The following is a 19,492-nucleotide window of genomic DNA, read 5'->3' as shown; positions in this document are numbered from 1 at the left end:
TCTCTGAATATTTTAATTATTTCACTTGCTTATTTGACTAGGCTGACTTCCTATTTTGTTTCATTTCCTTGCAAGTACTTGATTCTGGTTTCCTCTGGTGATATATACGTTTCTTATGGAGGAAGCAAATGCAGTAGTAATGTCTTCAGATCCTTTCTTACAATAAACATATAAGCATTTTATTTGATGCATGCTGTCACATTCATGTTGGGTTATTGTGATATTTATGTAAAATATTCTTATTCCACCCAACTCAATAGTACTCATTTTTTCTACCTCAAGATGATGAATTCCAGACTTAAACCACATTGCTTGATAAGTTGCACAAAGATCACTCCAACATGTGTGATACCCAACTGTACATTGTAACACCTTCTTCTGCATGCTATAGGTTTCAGTAGCATCTTGACAGTTATGTGCTGATATCAAAATATTAACTGAGTCATCCTGCTTGGCTTTGAGAGGTTCTAGCTCAACGTGCTGGTTTCTTAATGAGTCTTTATTCTGTGCTGAGCAAACATAGTATCTTCCTATCATTTATAGCTCAGATGCTGTCTATTCCTCGACCACCACTGGGAAAATACTTTTTTTCTGTTCTAAAGAAAGCCTGGCCGTGAATGTACAGTTCTATACAGACTACAGTTCCAACATGAAAACAGTGCGTAACATTGGAGATCTCTCCATAAGAAAGGAGGGTCCTCTTCCTGTAAACAACAGGAATATTATATTTTTAAAGTGTGCCCCTCAAATTATTCTTCAGAAGAAATCAGTGAAACAAAAAAGGAGCTCTAATGTGGAGTCTCTTTCGTTCGGAGGGCTTGACAGTTTTTAATAATGTTACACACTAGAAGCTAGAAATCCACAACAAGTTCTACCACTTTTGTAGCAGAGGTGGTAGCAATGGACCACCCGATTATGGGTGGAAGTCACAGTATGGAGACCTCTAGCTGGCTACTTTGGACTCCTTTCAATGTGATGGTGAATCCCATTACTCTTTCTTCAAAGCATTTTCCTTACTCTACTGGCATTTTTGTATCACCAACTAGGGATGAGTAAAACGTGTATATTTTGCAAAGGCACTCTGTTTAACCTCACCTTTGACACATTCTGGTAGAGTACAACACTTTGTAACTAATTGAAATTACAAAAGTTTCCTTTAAACTTCGAAAAGCTTGCTAAATAAAAACGGAGACTTCACACAACACCCCCTTCAAGACGCACTTTTATTTGTAGAGGCAGATTAAGTACACATAAGTAATTTTGACTCTGTTTCACTTTAGCCCCTTAGATGCAATTATCATTCAACTGATTCACCGCATTAATTTACAGATAAGGAACATTTTAACGGATAATTTCAAAGAAGCCAATGGAGCTAAGATATAGAGTTTGCCATAGCCAAATGGCAGGTCATGTTCTCATTGGCACCATTTTAAGACTGTGTTATCCTTTCTCTTTGGACATTTTACACATATAGCTTGAATGTCATTGAAGGCCCAAAGTATTGAAAACATTTCTCAGTCATGTACCTTGTAAAAGATATATCAGCAAACGTGTCCCCCGCCTTTGAGAACCACACACACAGAATATCTTAGCAGTCGTATGCATGATCTGGAGACAACGAAAACTTGTACCATGGTTCCACAGAGCATTCACTTGTGTTTCAGTTCTTGTCCTGGCCTGTCAGAGAGATGGCATAGCTAACGTGTGTTTTGCTGCCTTCTGGGTGAAGGTAGGTGCACTCTGCGTTGTGTTTATGCAATTTGCTGTACGGTGACAGCTCCCAAGTCACGTAGCGCTGCATCCCGTTTGAGGGAGGATCCCGTTTGAGGGATGGCTAAGTGATGTGATGCACTCTGGTGAGAGAGAGCACTGTGTCCTCCATCCAATCAAATACTCAATAAAACTAACGTGGCCAGCGTTAGAATAACCTTTAGTAGTCACCTGGAAACTGAAGCCAACCACTTTAGGGCAGGGTTATGGAATAATGAACTGAACAGCCGATCTACTTACACGCTTGTAAACAGAAGGCGCTACAATAGAGCAGTAGTAAAGGAACAGCTACCAGTTCACTCAGATATTCTCCCTAAGCTGCTAAATGTCCATGTGCTCTCATTTCTCTTGTGTCTTACTTCACTTGGTAAAAATAGTAAGGCATGCACACTGCCAAAGAGGAGCCAGTCGACTGAGAAGGGCTCTAGTGACATCACTGAGTGCTCCGGGAAGCACAAGAGGATTAGGCTCCAATTATAGCCGATTGTGGAGCATTTTTAATTTCAATGCCCTATATCAGAAATAAATAACACAGATATGAAAATATATGAGCGACGCTGGTTTTACGCTACACTCGATAACTTAATTGCAACATGTATACTTCTAGATCATTCACCATTGAGAAAGGATCCGGTTTCAAGGATGGGTCATAGCAGCACAGATAGAGTGAATGCAGAAGAACGCATTAGTGGGCTGGGACTCACAGGGAAAACCTGTGATAAAACATTGATAATAGTTTCGGACAGAAACCCATCATAAATGTTGTACTTCATTCCAAACTCGCCAGTATAGCCTTTTATAGTTTAATACGAATAGTGCCTAAAGGGTTTGAGAGTGTCCCACACAACAGAAAGTTTGCCTGGTTTATCTTTCTCCTTCGTACGCTCTCTTGGTCCTGGCATGCCTGTATCTGTTTGTCACTCTCAGGATCACAGCGGCCAAAAGGGAAAGATGCTAAAAACACTGTGAGATAACTCATACTACATCTCTAACTGGTACAGTTGTCCACGATGACTCAATGGGGCCTTCAGAGAGTAGCACCTTTGCAAGGTCTCTCCATTTTCTCTCTGCCCCTCATTGTCTCTTCCCTCATTTTCTTGCCCCCCTTCTTCCTGCTATGAGACAAGGGTTTTCTCTCTTTCTCTCCCATTCCATCTACATCTATCTTTCCCTGTTGCTATATTTTTCAAAAGTTCTTCATTTTCTCTCTCCCACTTTCTCTTTTTTCCTTTCACTGTTTGTAGGGGCTTCATCTGCCCTCGGCTAGCCCTCATATATTGTTCTTCCTGTTCCTCCACTTTTAACTCGTCTAGTGATTTAATGCACTTTTTCCCAAAGCTTTTGGGCCTACTTATGAAAAAGTCACGCAGTGCAGCACAAGTCACCTTGCTGTGCTGCAGTGCGTGATAGGGAAAGGGTGGGCATTTAAGGCAATACAGTGCATTCCTGCCTTTTCCCGTGCACTGGCGCCCTTTTGGAAACCTAGCGCCAATGTAGGCACCCTTCACCATGGTGCAAGGGTGCTTCAATTGCATGTAGGATTGTTTTTGTTCAGGAAGGGACACCGTCCTCCACAAAAACAATCCTGAGAACCGCATTCCTCTTTAGCGAATTGCACTGCTTGCCTTACTCAAGATTTATGGAGCAGTCAGGGCCATGCAAAGTGGCCTTGCATGGCTTCATAAATCCGACTTGATGGTTTGCATTGTTTATGCACCATGTTGCATGGTGCAAGAGTGATGCAAACCACCTCATAAATAGGCCAGTCTGTCTTTTAATGTAAGAGTAAGAGTGGTGTACTTAGGTTATGTGCTCAGTGCTGACAGCCGGTTCAGACTGTGCAAATGTAACGCTTCAAGGGTTACAGAGTGGTGTGTACAATATTCTGGTAGCTATCAACAACAAGCAAACTGCCTTAAGGTCATTTTTACATCCCATGAACCATCTACCAGAAAGGGCTGAAGGTCTGCTAAATGCATTTATTGCCCGGCCTCTGTTCCGATCATAAATACACCTAGAAGAATTTCCAGTCAATCCTTTTAATTTCAATGTGTCTGAATGATAACGGCATATAACAAAGCTATATGGTCTTACCTCATACAACAATTAAGCTTATTTTAATGCATATTGCTCCCATGTCCCACTGATACTTTGCATGGAAATCCGGTGTCAAATTTGCAAAGCTTTTTTGTAAATATAGCTTGATCAAGAAATACGTGTAACTTACTCCCCAAAAAAGGTTTGTGAATCAGTCCCAACTTTTCTTCTCTTAGTTGTATTGACTTGGCTCGTTTGGTTTCTGCAACCCCAGGTACATTTTGTATGGCTAAGTCAATTAGATTCCAAAGGGAGAGCTAAACGGCATCTTAAAGAACCTTTCAGCCCATCTCTGTGTTTGACTACTGTGAAATTTGAGATTTAGGGATGTCAGCTAGAAAGTGCTCCCCATCTGATTTCACTTCCACTCCTCGTTTGACAGTGAATTCTAACCACGTCTCTTGTATCGCAGAGAATAAGCTGCTGGCGATTGTGCACCATGAAGACTTAGCAATTCTCTGAACAAACCCTCTACTCGTGACATTCAAGTCATTCTGTTGCCCTAGGCAAGGCACAAGTTCTGTACTTCCTTTTGTCCTTAGTGTTGCTATTTAATTTGTTCACGAGTTACATCCCTAGCTGTCTAGAATGACTTGACCTGCAAATGTCTCTGATCAAAATAACCTTAGCTATGGCCATGGACGTCAATTCACCGAAATGCCAGGGGTAGCGGAAGTGACATCATACACCCTTTGACCTCCACTTGGACTCATACATGAATACTTACGCATACACACAAATTCACACTTACATATACTCTCTGGGAGTGTGTTTATCTCTCTCACACAAACACACACTCAGCTGCAAGCATGCACACAACATACATTTAAAAGCATTTTTTACTTACCGCAGCTGCCATGGAAGGGACTATGCCAGGTAATCGTACTCCATTTTTGATACACTAATAGTGATGAATATATTCTTATTTACTATTAGTGTGACAAATAATTGACAGAAAACAGAGGTTGGAGCCCCAACTGACGTCTATAAGGACGAGCTGCCACTGGATTCCTGGCACTGAATTTGCCACCTCTAAGTCGAAGAAATACAGTGCCAGAGGTAGCAAAGGGCAAGCTAAGGGTCGCCGCTGCGACCCCAGGCGACCCCTAAATGATGTCCATGGCTATCCCATATGCTGTTGTTCATTATGTGTTTGATTCACAGAACGTTTTTGCACAAATGTGTCTTTCTCTTCAAAATTGAGGAGTAAATCACCTAAGGGGGGAGTAAGACGCTACTTGTAAATTCTGTTCCATAACTTACATTCATAGAGGTCCTGAGTGACTTTAGCTATCTGAGAAGAGTCAGGGGTAACGTGATTATTATTGCTACTGATACTCTAAATTAATTTAGGCAATCATAGGCAAAGAAGTAATTAAACCAGCTTCTTCAGATCTATAGATTAGAATGTATTTATTTCTTTTAAATATCTTCATTTTCAGATTACCGCTCTTTTGCACATGTGTGCTATAGCGCTTAGACGTTTATTGCCACGATAGCTTTTATTATCTCAATATGATATGTTTTCGGCATGTGAGAAGGAAGGACCAAGATCAAAGCACCAATGAGTGCTACATTTCTTGTACATCCTGCAGTCAGTTTAATTACATATATTTTTGTATGCATTTCTTACTGACAAGTGACTATTACCATTGAGACATAGATTTAGATCAGATCTTTCTTGGCTCATCCTTTTTAATTGAAACCGTACGAGAGTGATCAAAGTATGGTGATTTGCATACTTCTCAACATCAAACACGAAGCACTCCTGGGAGTCTTCGGAAGAAAATACTGGAAACACCCATTGATATCTACATAGGAAAGGGCTCGCAGACTCCGGGATCATCAACAGCAGCGTTTGCCAAACCCAGCATACAACTCCCTTGGCATGTTTCTGAATTAATGTTTTTCTTGGTAATTTCCTGGAATATGATTGCTCAAATCAGTTATTTTTGATAATTCACTTTGTAGTAGTGACATCTCCCCGATATCACATTTTTAATCATTAAGGGTGAAAAAATGAACTTTTAGTGGTTCATGGATATTCCTAATTGCCTCTCTTTGGGAAGGGTCAGAAAGGATTGGTGAAGGAGAGAAAGGTAGAGAATCTGAGAGAGACTGAGGTATCTGTATGTGCATTTGTGTGCACAAAAGACTGAAATAGACATTTTGGGCATATTTACTAATCTTTCACACAGATCAGCAAGCAAAGTTTCGTTAATTAGAAAGAGCATAAATGTGCCATATTTACAAATATATGGAGCATTTTTGCTCTTTGCTTGCCCTGGCACACTGTGTACTGCCTAGCACCATTGCAGGCACCCTTGCACCATAGTGCAAAGTTGCCTGCATTCTGGGCATCATTGTTTTTGTGAAGCAACCTACTGCCTGGACACCATCACGGGTGATTAGCCGTGCTCTACAAATCCGGATTGATCGATTCATTGAAGGAAGGAATACCTTGCTGCAGAAAAACAATCCTTGGAGGCATTTTCCTCTTTCTATGCATGATGCAGAATGCTTCATGCATAAGAAGAGAGATTAACGAGGAGGAAAACACAGTTTTATCCTTGAGAGGCATACCGATCTGACCCAACCCCAGGTTTACAACCATTTGTAAACCTGGAATTGCATGATATCCATTGGTGGATATACAGGACCACACATGCTCCACCCATGGAATGCCTACCTGTTTCAAATGTAAAGTAACATAGCTCAAGCCACGCAAGGCAGCATAAATCTCCCTTTGTGTGGTATTGTAGATTTTACTGAAGCCTTTGTGTTGTCCTAATGTCACCTTGCACAACGGAAGGACAACGTGAAGGCTTAGTAAATGTGGGACCCTGTGCTATTTGCCAGATAGAGAGAATAGAGGATGGGTATGTGTGTTTATGAGAGAGATGTTATGTGCCTGTGTGGAAGAGAGGTATAGAGCGACAAGAGGTATGTCTGTGCATATGTATCCAAAATAATTGATATATTGTACTTTTTTATTAATCCACCTAAACCTTGAGAAACAGGTGAAAAATATGTCCTGTTACATTCATTTACAAAAATACATGGGTTCTGAACATTTTCTAAAAAGTGTGTTTTCATTAAAACAACACTTCTGCTGGAGTTCTACAGCTAAATACTAAAGGACTCCTAGAAGATTTTTGTTCGAACATGATTTTGTCTGTCAAGGTATTGTAGTCCAAGGTCATTTATCAACAGAACCTGTGGGAGTTTGAAAAAAACATATGACACCAGTTGATTGTGAATGTTTGTTCACGTTTAAGAAGGCATTTCCTCTCCCAATATGCATGGCTGAGACATATTAGATGTGCATTTTACATGTTTGCATTAAAAACCAGCTTTGCACTGGTGTAATGTAATGTAAATTGTAGAGCAAGAACTTGCTACCAGTTAGGGTATCCAGGTGCAAATTAGGCACAGGCTATTCAAGCAGGTTCAGTTAAAGAGCCAGGTTTTCAGTTTCATGCAGAACTCCATAAGAGGTGTTGCTGTCCTAATGTGCTGGCGGAGTTCATTCTAGGATTTGGCTGCCAAGTAAGAGAAGGCCCTACCTCCTGTCCTCCTGCATACTCACAGACATTTAGAGAAAAAATGGAGGAACAGCCAAACCCGCGAAGACCTCACCTCTTTCAGAGCTGCTACCACCACCCACCGACGATAAATCAAGAACGCTAGGAAGGACAGACTCAGGGAGCTTGACAAAGCGGTAGGGACGTGGGTCCGTGGGGGCTTCTAAGGGGATGGATGCTGTTTTGGCCGCTGTGTCTTCGTTGGCCAGCGGGGTCCACTCCGTTAGTGGGTGACCTTAGTGGTTGAGGTCAGACGTGAGAGAGAGGTGGTAGGATGTGGTTGAGCATTAAAGTTCCTGTAGATTGTAGATATCAGGTAGTGGAAGAAGTCAGATCTTTGGTTGCAGAGTTCTTGTGATGGAGTGATGACGTTGGAGGTGGCTGCAGGTTGACTGAATTCCTTCATGATGGAGATTAGTTCTTTGCATTTGTGGTTACTGGCTTCAATCATCTGGGTCAGAGCTTTCATCTTAGTCTCTTTCAGTTTGTAGTGGTAACTCCTTAGTGAGGTCTTGAAGGTATTTTTAGAGGCAAGCTCTTGTGAGGTTCTCCGTTTTCTTTCTAACTGTTTACATTGCTTCTTGGACTCTCTGAGTGCATCAGTGTACCAGCTTGCTTATTTGTTGGTCCTCTTAGGACTGTTGTTCTTGAAGGGTGTGAGGATGTTGGTGGAAGTGGAGATCCTTTTATTGAAACAGTCTATGTTACTGTTGGTTTCGTCTGAGAAGGCAGAGTGGAGCTGGAGGGAGTTGAGCCAAAAAACTTTGGTGACGTTCTTCCAGGTGCTGCTAGGGGGGTGTAGCCTCACAGTGGGTGCAGTCGAGATGTTAAAGTGTATGATGGTGTGGTCCATCAAAGTGAGCGGGGAGTCATGGCTGATCTTGCTTTTGTCACTGGAGGTAACAATGGGGTCCAGGGTGTGTCCTGTGGAGTGCACGGGCTCCTTCATGAGTTGAGTGAGGCCAGTGTGTTGTAGCCTGTCTAGTAGGTCTGTGGGGTAATCAGGGTGGAAACTGAGGTCACCTAGGAGTAAGAAGTCTTTGGTGTTAATGACAAAGGGGAAGAGAAGGTCAGTGAGGAGTTGCTGAAGATGTTCCAGGATCCCAGTGGCTGGTATGCAAGGATCCCCATGATGGTGGATTTGCCGTCCATCTGGAACTTGAAATACAGGTATTCTATGAAAGTGCATTTGATGGTGTCTTTGTGTATGATGGCAATGCCACTTCCTGGTTTTGTGGTTCCGTCCTAGTGCAGGATGACTTTGGTGATGTCAGGGGCAGACGAAGGGTTGAGCCAAGTTTCAATGAATAAGACACAAGAGATGTGTGAGTGTCAATGACGTCCCAGACCTTAATGGCATGCTTTTTAAGAAGCGGGTCTTAAAGAGCATGCATGCTACAATTGTTGGTGAGCAGGTGAGGTGTTGTGTTATGTGTGCGAGTGAGATGTGGAGAAAGGAGAGGTGCTGTGTGAGTGGGTGTTACTGGAGGGGGCGAGGGTGATACAGCAGGTGAAGCAGCAGTGTAAGCATGTGAAAGGAACGGTCGTGGATTAATTTCAACATTTATTTGGTATATGCAGACCCACAGAGAGAACTGATTTCTCCTCATTAATACTTGTGTGACTCACCCATGTCGATAACAATAGACTGTTGCTCTATGAAACGCACTCGTTTTCTGAACTTGCTGTGTTGCCAGTTCAATGACAGGACTGAACAGAAACAACATCTCTGCACCTTTCTTCATTTCGAATTGCAACCAGCTTGCATAATTTCCCATATTTCCCAACATCACAGGCAGCATTCGAGATAAATATGTAATCAAGGTTTGCTATAACTACACACAAACATTCTTTGAATTTCAAATTACTTCTCCGCACAACTTTTTTTTTTGTTGCAATAATCCTACTCCAAATACTGAAAGTGGCAGGGGATTTTTTTCTTTTGGTTTTCTGTCACCGCAAAGAAAATCCACACAATTAGGACCATATTTAGGATAATTCCCTTCATGGCATGACATTCCTGGCTGTTAAATAGCAGACAAACAATGCCCCTCTTATTGATCCTATGCAGACATGCAAGGATGACCAGACCGTTACCTCCACGAGGCAGGCCATGCTGTAGTTATTACAGTGTGGGTAGATTTTGGAATCATCCTCAATTTAAAGCTATTATACCCCTTAATTGTGGTTTTTGTACATCCATAGACCACCAGGGAACGCCACCACCAAAAAGATTAATATATTTTAACTTGTAATTTATACAGCACAAAACCTGGTCTTGGGATGGCAATGCAACACTTTTTGAAAGTCTGGAAGTGACTTTCCAAAACTGTTCTGACATTTCCATCAGATCGAGGTCTGCTTTCCTCCATCAAGGTCTGTGGTCAGTAGAGTAAGTGGGATTGTATCGTTGTTTTTGTGGGACCAAAATTGAAGTGTGTACATCTATCCTCCATTGGATGACAAAGGCATAGTTTGCCCAACATGTTAGTGCTCCCAGGTCTTATCTGGATTTTCACCCTTGCATTCTTGATGGTAACAAAGGATTTCTTGGATGGATGGTGTTGAGTAAGTAACCAAGCCAGGAATCCTCGCTTGAAACAAAACCCCGATTTGCAGTTATATTCAACATGAAACGCCAATTCTGTTTGTCTACGTACTGCATTAAATATCTTTGAAGTGCTGCACAGGAAGAGAGAAGTAAAAGGGATCCATCCTCTGGGATTTTTGCAAAATTAGCCTTCTAATTTCACTGGGGTTATGTGAAACCCAGGACATACCTGTGACTGAGGAGAAGAACCGTATACATGAAAGCGATAAACATGTTTGTCTACATAGGGAAGCAGAAACCAACCATGCAGAATTTGCCCCCTCTACACACATTGTGCTGATGGTCCTGACTGCATACATACTTACCAGTGTCAGATAGTCTTCATGACTATGGCAGTATGTGTAGACTTAAATAAATGTCTTTGTTAATTTTTGTTCCTAGACATGATGGTGTGCATTGACAGCACCACTCTGTCACTTTTGAGATTTAACTAGATTTCAAGCACTTTCAGAGTCACCAAGACTTAGGCCAAGTTTAACAAGCACTTAGCTTGAGCAGCACAGATATATTAAATTAGATGGGCAATAAAACGTGTGTGAATACTTTTTAGAAGATTATTCTCACTTAAAGATGGCCATAGAGGCACATTTCTGAGTTTCAAGGCATTTAGGAATTCGAATATGCCTTGGCTGCCAGGAAATCCCTTCACTGGCTACTAGTTAAAGAGAGTATCCATTTTAAGCTTGTCTTCCTAGCCTTTAAGTGCATGCACAATCTTGAAGAAATGTGAATCTTCATCTTATCAAAAAACCCTGGATAGAGCTGCTTTGTAATGGGAGCAGAGCGCTTGTATCCCAGGGCCCTGCCTGTTGGAACTCATGCCCTTTGCAGCTTTGCCAAGGACCCAATGGCATCCTTCAGAAAGTTCCTAAAGGACCTTTAGTTCTAAATCCATAGGGCACCATTGTTTGGGAGACTAAACCCATTTAGTGTGTGCATTGGAAATGCGATCAGTCAGTCATTTACTATGAAGAACCCTAGAAGTTTTTGAGGAAATTTCAGACAGTTGCACATCTTACCTATCTACAAGAGATATGCAAATATTTGCTAATATACAGTTTTGTGGGTATTCACCTATTACAGTGTGCCACAACTAGAAATCTCCACAATCCCATTTCTAACCCTAAACTATCGCCCCATCTTACTTCTTCCACTTCTGGGAAAAGCCTTGGAAAGTCTGATAAATAAGCGGCTTACTTATTTGGAGGATCAGAAGGTTCTTGATTTTTCCAGTTTCAGAGCCTTTCATAGCACTGAGACTGCATTGGTAGCAGTTGTTGGGACCATCCGACTGTTCTCCTGCCATGCTTGTGTTGCTGGACTTTTCAGCAGATTTGATACCATATCTCACACAGTACTGACCCACAGGCTGTATGAGATAGGTATCCTTAGTAAAGCCTTACTGTGGATTACTGACTTTTTATACAGCTGGGCACAGAGGATCTCTTTGGGCTCTTTGAAGTCACACACTATGCTTATTAGCAAGAGGGTGCCTCAGGGGTCATCTTTGAGGCATACGTCATTTGAGATCCACATACCCCCCTCACCTTTTCCCAGACTGTTAATGGATTCGAGGTTGTATCATGTGTGGATGAGACTCAGTTAATCCTTTCATTTGGACAGAACCTTGATGGGGTAAAACACCATTTCATGGAATGTATGAGATTGGTTGCTGGTTGGATGGCGGCTAATTGTCTGCAACTAAATTGTGACAAAACTGAGATGCTGTTGTTTGGTAAAGCCCAGCAGCTCTGGTCAGCAACCTGGTGACCCCTGGAAGATGGTGCAGCCCCATCTCCCAGGCAAACCGTGCAAAACCTCAGAATTAGTTTACATCAGGCCTTATCTATGAAAGATCATTTCTCCTCGATTTGTAGTTCCTGTTTTGTCACTATTCATGTTCTGAGAAAAGCGTTCCATTGGCTGCTACCCTTTGCTATGAAACCTTTGGTTCAAGCCTTTGTCATGAGTCAGCTTGATTATTGTAATGATCTGCTAGTAGCCGCCAACAACACTGCTGTCCAAACTTCAGGTGGAGCTGAACACTGCTGCATGCTTGGTGTGCAACCTTCCTGCGTGCTCTCCCTCTGCCCACACACTGAGAGCTTTACATTGGCTACCAGTCAGGAAGTGTTCTCTTTTTATGTTATGCTGTCTTATCCACAAGTCTCTGATGGGTAAGGGTCCCATTTATTTACAGACGAAATTGAGTTATTATTTTCCTGTTAGAAATATTAGATTTTGCGACAAAGCTTTGCTGTCTGTCCCTTGCATTTGTACTTCTAGATTTGGGGGAGGATCTTTCTCCTTCACTGCCCCTTCAATCTGGAATTTCCGTATTACATTCGTTCTTGCCCAGACTTTGCTAAATTTAAAAAACTCTTGAAGACCTGGCTGTTCTAATCTGTTGCTTTGACCTGTATTAGCGAAGTGCTGTGATGCACCTAAGGGTTGGAAGCATTGTGGGATACCAAGTTATAATAACATAACAAAACAACACAGGGATGAGTATGGGTATAGATTGGTAAGTGTATTTTTAGGGTTTAGAGGTGGGTAAGGGTATTGGGTGGTAAGGGTACTTTTAGGGTTTATTGGTGGGTAAGAGAATTGGGTGGTAAAGGTGCTTTTAGGGTTTAGAGGTGGGTAGGGTTATTGAGTGGTAAAGGTATTTTTAGAGTTTAGGGGTGGGTGAAGGAATTGGGTGATAAGGGTGTTTTTAGAATTTAAGGGTGGGTAAGGGTATTGGGTGGTACGGGTGATTTGAAAGTTTGGGGTTTGATAAATGTATTTGATGGTAAGGGTATTTTTAGGGTTTAGGGGTGGGTAAGGTAAATGGCTTGTTGCCACTAGGTAGGTATAGTTATAAATAGTGTATAGAAAAAGCATTTTTTACTTCTGATATCTTTGGTGCCAGTTGACGAGTCTTCACAGAAATTTCCCCCAAAATTTGCTGCTCACAATGAGCTGCTGCCTGGAAACTTTTGGGGTGATCTGTCAACTGGATTCCAAGAGAAAGGGGGTGCCCCAAAATGCTTTTTCCCCATTCATTTTTCCGTAGGGAGTTTGAACAGCGGTAGCACCTAAACCACTGGATGGAATTACACCAAAATTGGCAGAAAGGTAACTCTTTGTCCAGAAAGCAACCTTTTTGTTATTTGGTGTAACTCCATTCAGTAGATTTTTTGTAATTAAAGAAAAAACTAATTTGTATATATAGGTATGCAAAGGCTTCGTGAACCCTCCAGATCTCGTGCTGAGATCTAATTTGCAGCCACCTTGGGACTCAGCTTCAGCTGAGTTCCAGAAAAAAACGTTTTTTAAAAAGGGACCACCCCAGAGAAAATAGAATTTTTTTTAATGAATTTTCAGCGGATCCGTGGATCCACTAACATTTAAAAAAAAAAAACAAGCATTGGGTCATGTGCTTGTTTTTCTCAGGCCCCCTGGTGGGCCAGGTTTCGGGGCATTGAAATTACTAATGTGTGTGTGGGGGTGCCCAGCCCCCCCCACAGACCCAGGGACCACCACCTCTCTGGGGCACTAATCATAAATAGTGTGGGGGCTGCCCACCACCCCCATCCCCTGAGACCGCCACTTCCCAGGGGCACTATTCACAGATAGTGAGAGGGGCCACCTGCCTCCCCCTACAGCCCTGGGAACTGCCTTCTCCCCGGGGTTACAATAACAGAGTGAAGAAAGTCTGTTTCGGAGCCCCAGGAACTACCACCTCCCTGGAGCAATGTTCTTTGGAGGAGCCCTGGAGACCGCCACACCCAAGGCCGGCTCCTGCTGTGTCCTCGGGTGCCCAACCCTGGGACATAGCTGTTTGCTCTGACCTCATCAAGTCACAGTAAACACTCCGCTCGGATGAAATGAGAGCTGTCAAACAGGTCTCACTTCATGCAAGCAGAGAAACTGAAAAACATTGCTCTCACAGAGAGGGAGCTGGCAGCTCCCTCTCTGTGACAGCAATGCTGGCCTCCACCGGAGGTGGGGAGTCGCTAGGGCTGTGGGTGGCTTCAGGCTCCTCTCCCAGTCCCCAACATTGTCACTGGGTGCTCTGGGGGCACCCAGGCCACATGGCTGGGCAGCAGGGAATTGGGTCCCCAGAGCCGAGACTGGCCTGAAGAGGGGGCTACGCGCCCCCCCAAAAAACAAAAAATATTTAGGCTGTGTGCCGGGGAGATGGGGTCGCTGGAGTGAGATCATCCTAGGGAGGGGAGCCGAGTAGCCCCCCTCCTCTAAAACTGTGGCCCCTGGACTTAAATTTGCCTGAAGAGTGGGCATGCAACTACTGCTGTACATGGCCAAAGGCTGTGTGCGATGTGGAGTTGGGTGGTTAGGGATGCATATATATATACATATATATATATATGTATTACCTACTGGCAGTCGCCAGTTGGTAGCTGTAGTTAGTTTCCCTAGAAAAAGCATTTTTTGTCTTGTTGTCTTGCCTATAGTTTTGGTCCGTTTGACGAATCCACCAACCACCAGGGCTGGCTTCTATTATCTTCGAGGCGCCCACCCTCTGTAGATAGCTGTTTGTTTTTGCATTGTGGGAGCTGTGACAGCTCCTGCCAAGAAAAAGAAAACACTAACTCAGGTGAAAACTGCCCTCCCTTGCTGGGAGTGGAGTTTTCATCTCTCTGCCTCCTGCCATGCGGGCAGGGCAACAGATGAAAGGATTGCTCCTGCACTCAGATAGCTGCATTTCTAGCATCTCCCTGCATGCAGGAGCAATGCTGGCTCCCACAGGAGGTGAAAATCCACTGAGACTGCGGGGGCCTTCAGGCTCCCCCCTGCAGTCTTGTCACTTTCTCTCTATGTCTCTCTCTTCCATCCCAGGTTGGAATGGAAGCGAGAGCGTGAGAGAGTCACTGTAATTGCATCAGTCTCTGCATACAATGAATTCAAAGAGCCACACTGGCAAGAACGATGTTTGGTTTGAATTGTATAGTTATGTTTTAATGCACAGCGGAACAAAGTCATGTCTGGCCTACTGGTAAAGCTCTTTGAAAGTCACTCTATAGGTTTACAGTTCAAATCCTGGTACCTGATGGCAGTGTGTTTTTTTGTTTACTCGTACTTTGAATGTTAAACATTCTTATTGATGGTACATTTACATCTTTATCCCATCAAAATATTTCAGTCTAATGTCATAGATGTGTTTGTACACTGTACAGTAAGGTGTCACCTATTGCCTAGTAGTTAAGGTCTTTGACTCTCACAGTGAAGGTTGAGGGTTCCAGTCTCTGTGTGTCAGTGGTCGTTTCCTTGCTTTAATTTCTTTTATACTTCAAATATTTAGTGTACATACCAAAAGGTGATCTCCCCATTTTGCGGGGCGGGGTTGGGTGGTTATATGAGGCCAGTCGCTGGGCCTGGCTGTACGGAGATGGCCATAGGTGGGTGTATTAATGTAAAGTAATTGAAACAAGTTTATGTTAAAAAAACAATAGGAATTCACTGAAAAAAACAGAGGTTACGTGGACGTCATAGTTAGGTTCTGAATTTACTTGCACAAATGCATAGAAATTCTGCAGTTATAGTTATGGTTAGCTGAAGTAACTATAACTCATGCCCTAAGTTAAGTATAACCTGCACCCTTGCAATGCACTGCTAATTACCCCACATATCACATCTCCTATGACATTGTTGATAACATCATAAATAATATCAATGTAACATTAGCAGTAAAGTTATTGATGCGACAACTGTGCATGGCGGGGACGCGAGTTATAGTGCATATAACATATACAATAGAGTACACTATATAATATATATTATTTAATCACACCTTAGTATAGGAATAAAAGACTAAAACCACACACACATATTCATGTGCCCCAGGGAGGTGGTGGTCCCTGGGGCTTGCTGGGGCTGGGCAGCCCTCCGCATTTGATGTTAAGCTGGCCCCGGGGAGATGGTGGTCGCCAGGGCTGTGGGGGAAAGCCAGGTGGCTCCCACATTCAATGTTAAGTTGGGCCCGGGGAGGTGGCAGTCCCCGGGGCTGCGGGAAGGGGGGCGCGCACCCCACACATAACAATAGAACTTGTGCCCCAGGGAGGTGGAGGTTCCCAGGACTGCGGGGCACCCCACATTTCTTTTTTACAATCTGCCCCAGGGAGGTGGTTCAAAATGTGAACATTTGTTTACTCTGGTGGAGTCCCTCTGGCACCCTAGCACTAGAGCTAAGGAGTCAGGGTGTCCCTACAATGGCACCATTTGTTTTTTTTCATCTTATTCTCTGGGACTCGGCTGGAGCCGAGTCCCAAGATGGCTTCCAACGCTTTCTTGTTGAAGTGTTGACAGCCAACAAGATCTGAGCTCAAGATCGGGAGGGTTTGCAGAGCCTTCTCTTCTCTATACATACAAGTTTGTTTTTTCTTAAATATTTACAAAAACTGCTTGATGTATTTACACCAAATAACAAAAAGTGTGCTTTCCAGACCAAGATCTACCTTTCTGCCAAATTTGGTCTAGTTCCGTTCAGTGGTTTGGGAGCTATTCCTATTCAAAATCCCTATGGGAATTAACATGGGAAACACACCTTTCTTGACCCCTCTTTTTTCTTGGCCCCCGCTTGACGGATCACCCTGAAACTTTTCAGGCACCAGGTGACATGAGCATTGAATTTGTTTGAAAAAGTTTGTGATTTGTCAAGCAGCGCCAAAGATATAGGCAAGTAAAAAATGCTTTTTGTATAGAAACTGAGTCCTAATTATAACTACCTACTGGCGATGTATGTGGTAAGAGGCATATGCGTGGTAAAGGCATGTTTTGTAAGAAATGTGTGGTAAAGGCATTCATGGAAATTGGCAAAGTTGTACTGTCATACAACCCACTAAATAACCAGCATGGTCTCAGGTAGTTAGGCTGATTGCCCGATGTCCATGGGGCTATCAGTCTCAGGTTTCAACACAGAAGTCTTCACCATCAGAAACAACAAAGTTCATCTGACTTTAAATAGAGCTGGCGAACCAAGAATTTGGCAGAAAAGGGTAATTCACCACATGTGTGGCAGAGTGAACTGTGGAACTCTAAATAACCCCTCCTCTCTTGTGTAGGTGTTAGTGCAATTTACACTAGAAGCAACTATATGTAGAGGTTTATTACCCCAAGCAACAGAGCATGGCTTTATAGTGAATGATGCAAAGGGGGCACAAACGTAAGCTGGTATTGGTGATGGTGGCTACATATGTTGTCTGGACCCCAGCATCTAGCTCTAAGTATCTGGATGCCATTTATTCTGGTTTTATCTGAATTTGTTCAGTTGATGATAATAATGTGTCATTTATAAAAGCAAGTGCGCTTATGTGCCTTTTTCTTTGCAGGAATCAGAGAGCAATAAGTTATGTTCCCTATATTCCTTCCGAAATAACTCTACCTCACCAAACAAACCTGACGATGGGGGTCGTGAGCGCACCGAGCTAATGACCTGTGTCAATTTTGGAACACCAGAGCGACGCAAAGGTAGCCTTGCAGATGTTGTGGACACACTGAAGCAGAAAAAGCTAGAAGAAATGACAAGGACGGAGCAGGAGGGTATGTTCGATATGCTATACCAGCATTTGGCTTATTTAGACTATGTGGATATTGAGAGCCTCTTAAGTGTATAATCACATCTTTGAAAACGTTGATCCAAGGTTGCTATGGTAATTGCACAAGATCCACACAGTAGAGCTGAAGAATGTCCTTTAGTCTTTTGTTCTGAAACGTTCCAGTTTGATGCAGTATGTATCAGGATACCTGATGGGACACCCACAATCCCCAGCAAACATCTGGAAAGCCCAACTGACCTCCAAGTATCCTGGTGCATGGTGAAACATGCCACTTCACAGTGCACCACAATGCATTTTTGGACAATCTAAAACACATCTGGGCACATGGGTACAAACCTGTATACACTAAAACGCACCTGGTGCCCACATGTACATTGATATACATTAATGATATTCACACAACCAAATACACATATGTATACACCAATGAATGAATTGCTACATAATCCAATTCAGATCTGATTTTACAAATGCATTGCCGTATATACATCCTCATATGTATGGCAATGTTATTCAGTCAGACCAATTCAATGCACTTCTAGGGAAATCACTTAATTTCTACATACATTTAGATAGCCTACAGAATATTCACATATACCAATATATGTCCAGCTACACTAATTGATATTAGGTTAATACAGGATATAATTAGAGATGTCAATTAACATTTAGACGCACAAGTGCACATCTGAATACACCAATATAAATCAGCATATGCAAATACACTTCTGTAAAAAGCAGTGATATCCAGATGCACCAGTCCATATTTTGACACATCACTACTTATTCAGATACAGGAAGACACACTCATGAAGCACAAAACATCTAGAAACAGTAAGAACTATAGAAGTACACAAGGACACATCCAGAAACATCCATGTATATCCAGCTACACTTATGTATATCAGGACAAATAGTGTATCTCAGTCAAACAGTGCACATGTAGCTGTACTAGTGCACAGAATATATACAATTGCACATCTGGAGAAAATTATGAAAATCAGTATACACCCGTTTACATTAACGGCCAGATCTAAAAACGTTTTTTGGCTAATTGACGTTAATACAGACCCAACACAAAATCCTTTTTGGTATTTATAACTTCTGGAAATTGTTACTTGTGTTCCTTTGTAAAAAAAAACAAAAAAAAAGTACTACAACACAGCACATTGGGCTGCCTTGCATTAATTTGAGTCAGGGAGGTGTTTCATGTGTGGTGGATGGGAATGTCCGTGCACCCACCCATGGATTTTGATGCAAACCCATATGAAGTCTTGCAGACATGGGTTTGGGTCAAATGGTACACCTACCAAGACGTGCATGAGGAGAAATAACTTTATTTCTCCTTGTTGTTTCCTCTTTGCATGTGTGTTGCATTTAGCAGTAAACGTACAAAGTGGAAGTAACCTTCAAAAGGATAGTTTTGTACAGGGAGGTTCCATTTTCTTCACAAAAACTATCCTGACCACCACACAGACTCCCTTGCATTACACCACAAGGGTGCCTGCAGTGTTTCTGGGAGGCACATCGTGAACCTGCCCAAAGAGAGATCAGAATTACCCATTTTTTGAAGATATGTCTCGGTTCTGCTTTCTCTAGGTGACACAATGCAGCACAGCAATGTTACTAAAGCTGCCACTTGTTAGTAAAGCTGCCCATAGACCCATTTACAAAAAGAACAGATGATGGACGGAATGCTGAACAATGCAGACATTCACCCCCATTCACAAAGATCTGGGATTATTCCATCATTTTTTTGCTCACCACGCCACCCAAGTTTGGACTCAGCCATATGCAAATCAGTCTTGACCCTGTTTCCCATGGGAACAGTCCAGCCCGAACTGCCAAGCCAGGTCCTCCCTGGACCG

General features: G+C 42.7%; 1 protein-coding gene across 15 annotated transcripts in view; it reads left to right on the top strand.

The window, feature by feature from the left end:
- The window catches only part of SOX6 (SRY-box transcription factor 6), a 777,007-nt gene that overhangs the window by 308,394 nt on the left and 449,121 nt on the right, over positions 1-19,492 (top strand). For all 15 annotated transcript variants that reach the window (XM_069223720.1, XM_069223708.1, XM_069223713.1 and 12 more), the window contains exon 5: positions 17,397-17,607. In XM_069223720.1, coding sequence (XP_069079821.1) covers positions 17,397-17,607 — 211 coding nt within the window. The remainder of the gene's footprint in view (positions 1-17,396; positions 17,608-19,492) is intronic.

This window comes from Pleurodeles waltl, chromosome 3_1 (genome assembly GCF_031143425.1).
Source record: "Pleurodeles waltl isolate 20211129_DDA chromosome 3_1, aPleWal1.hap1.20221129, whole genome shotgun sequence".
Classification (NCBI taxonomy): Eukaryota; Metazoa; Chordata; class Amphibia; order Caudata; family Salamandridae; genus Pleurodeles; species Pleurodeles waltl.
This window is presented reverse-complemented; position numbering and strand designations above follow the sequence as displayed.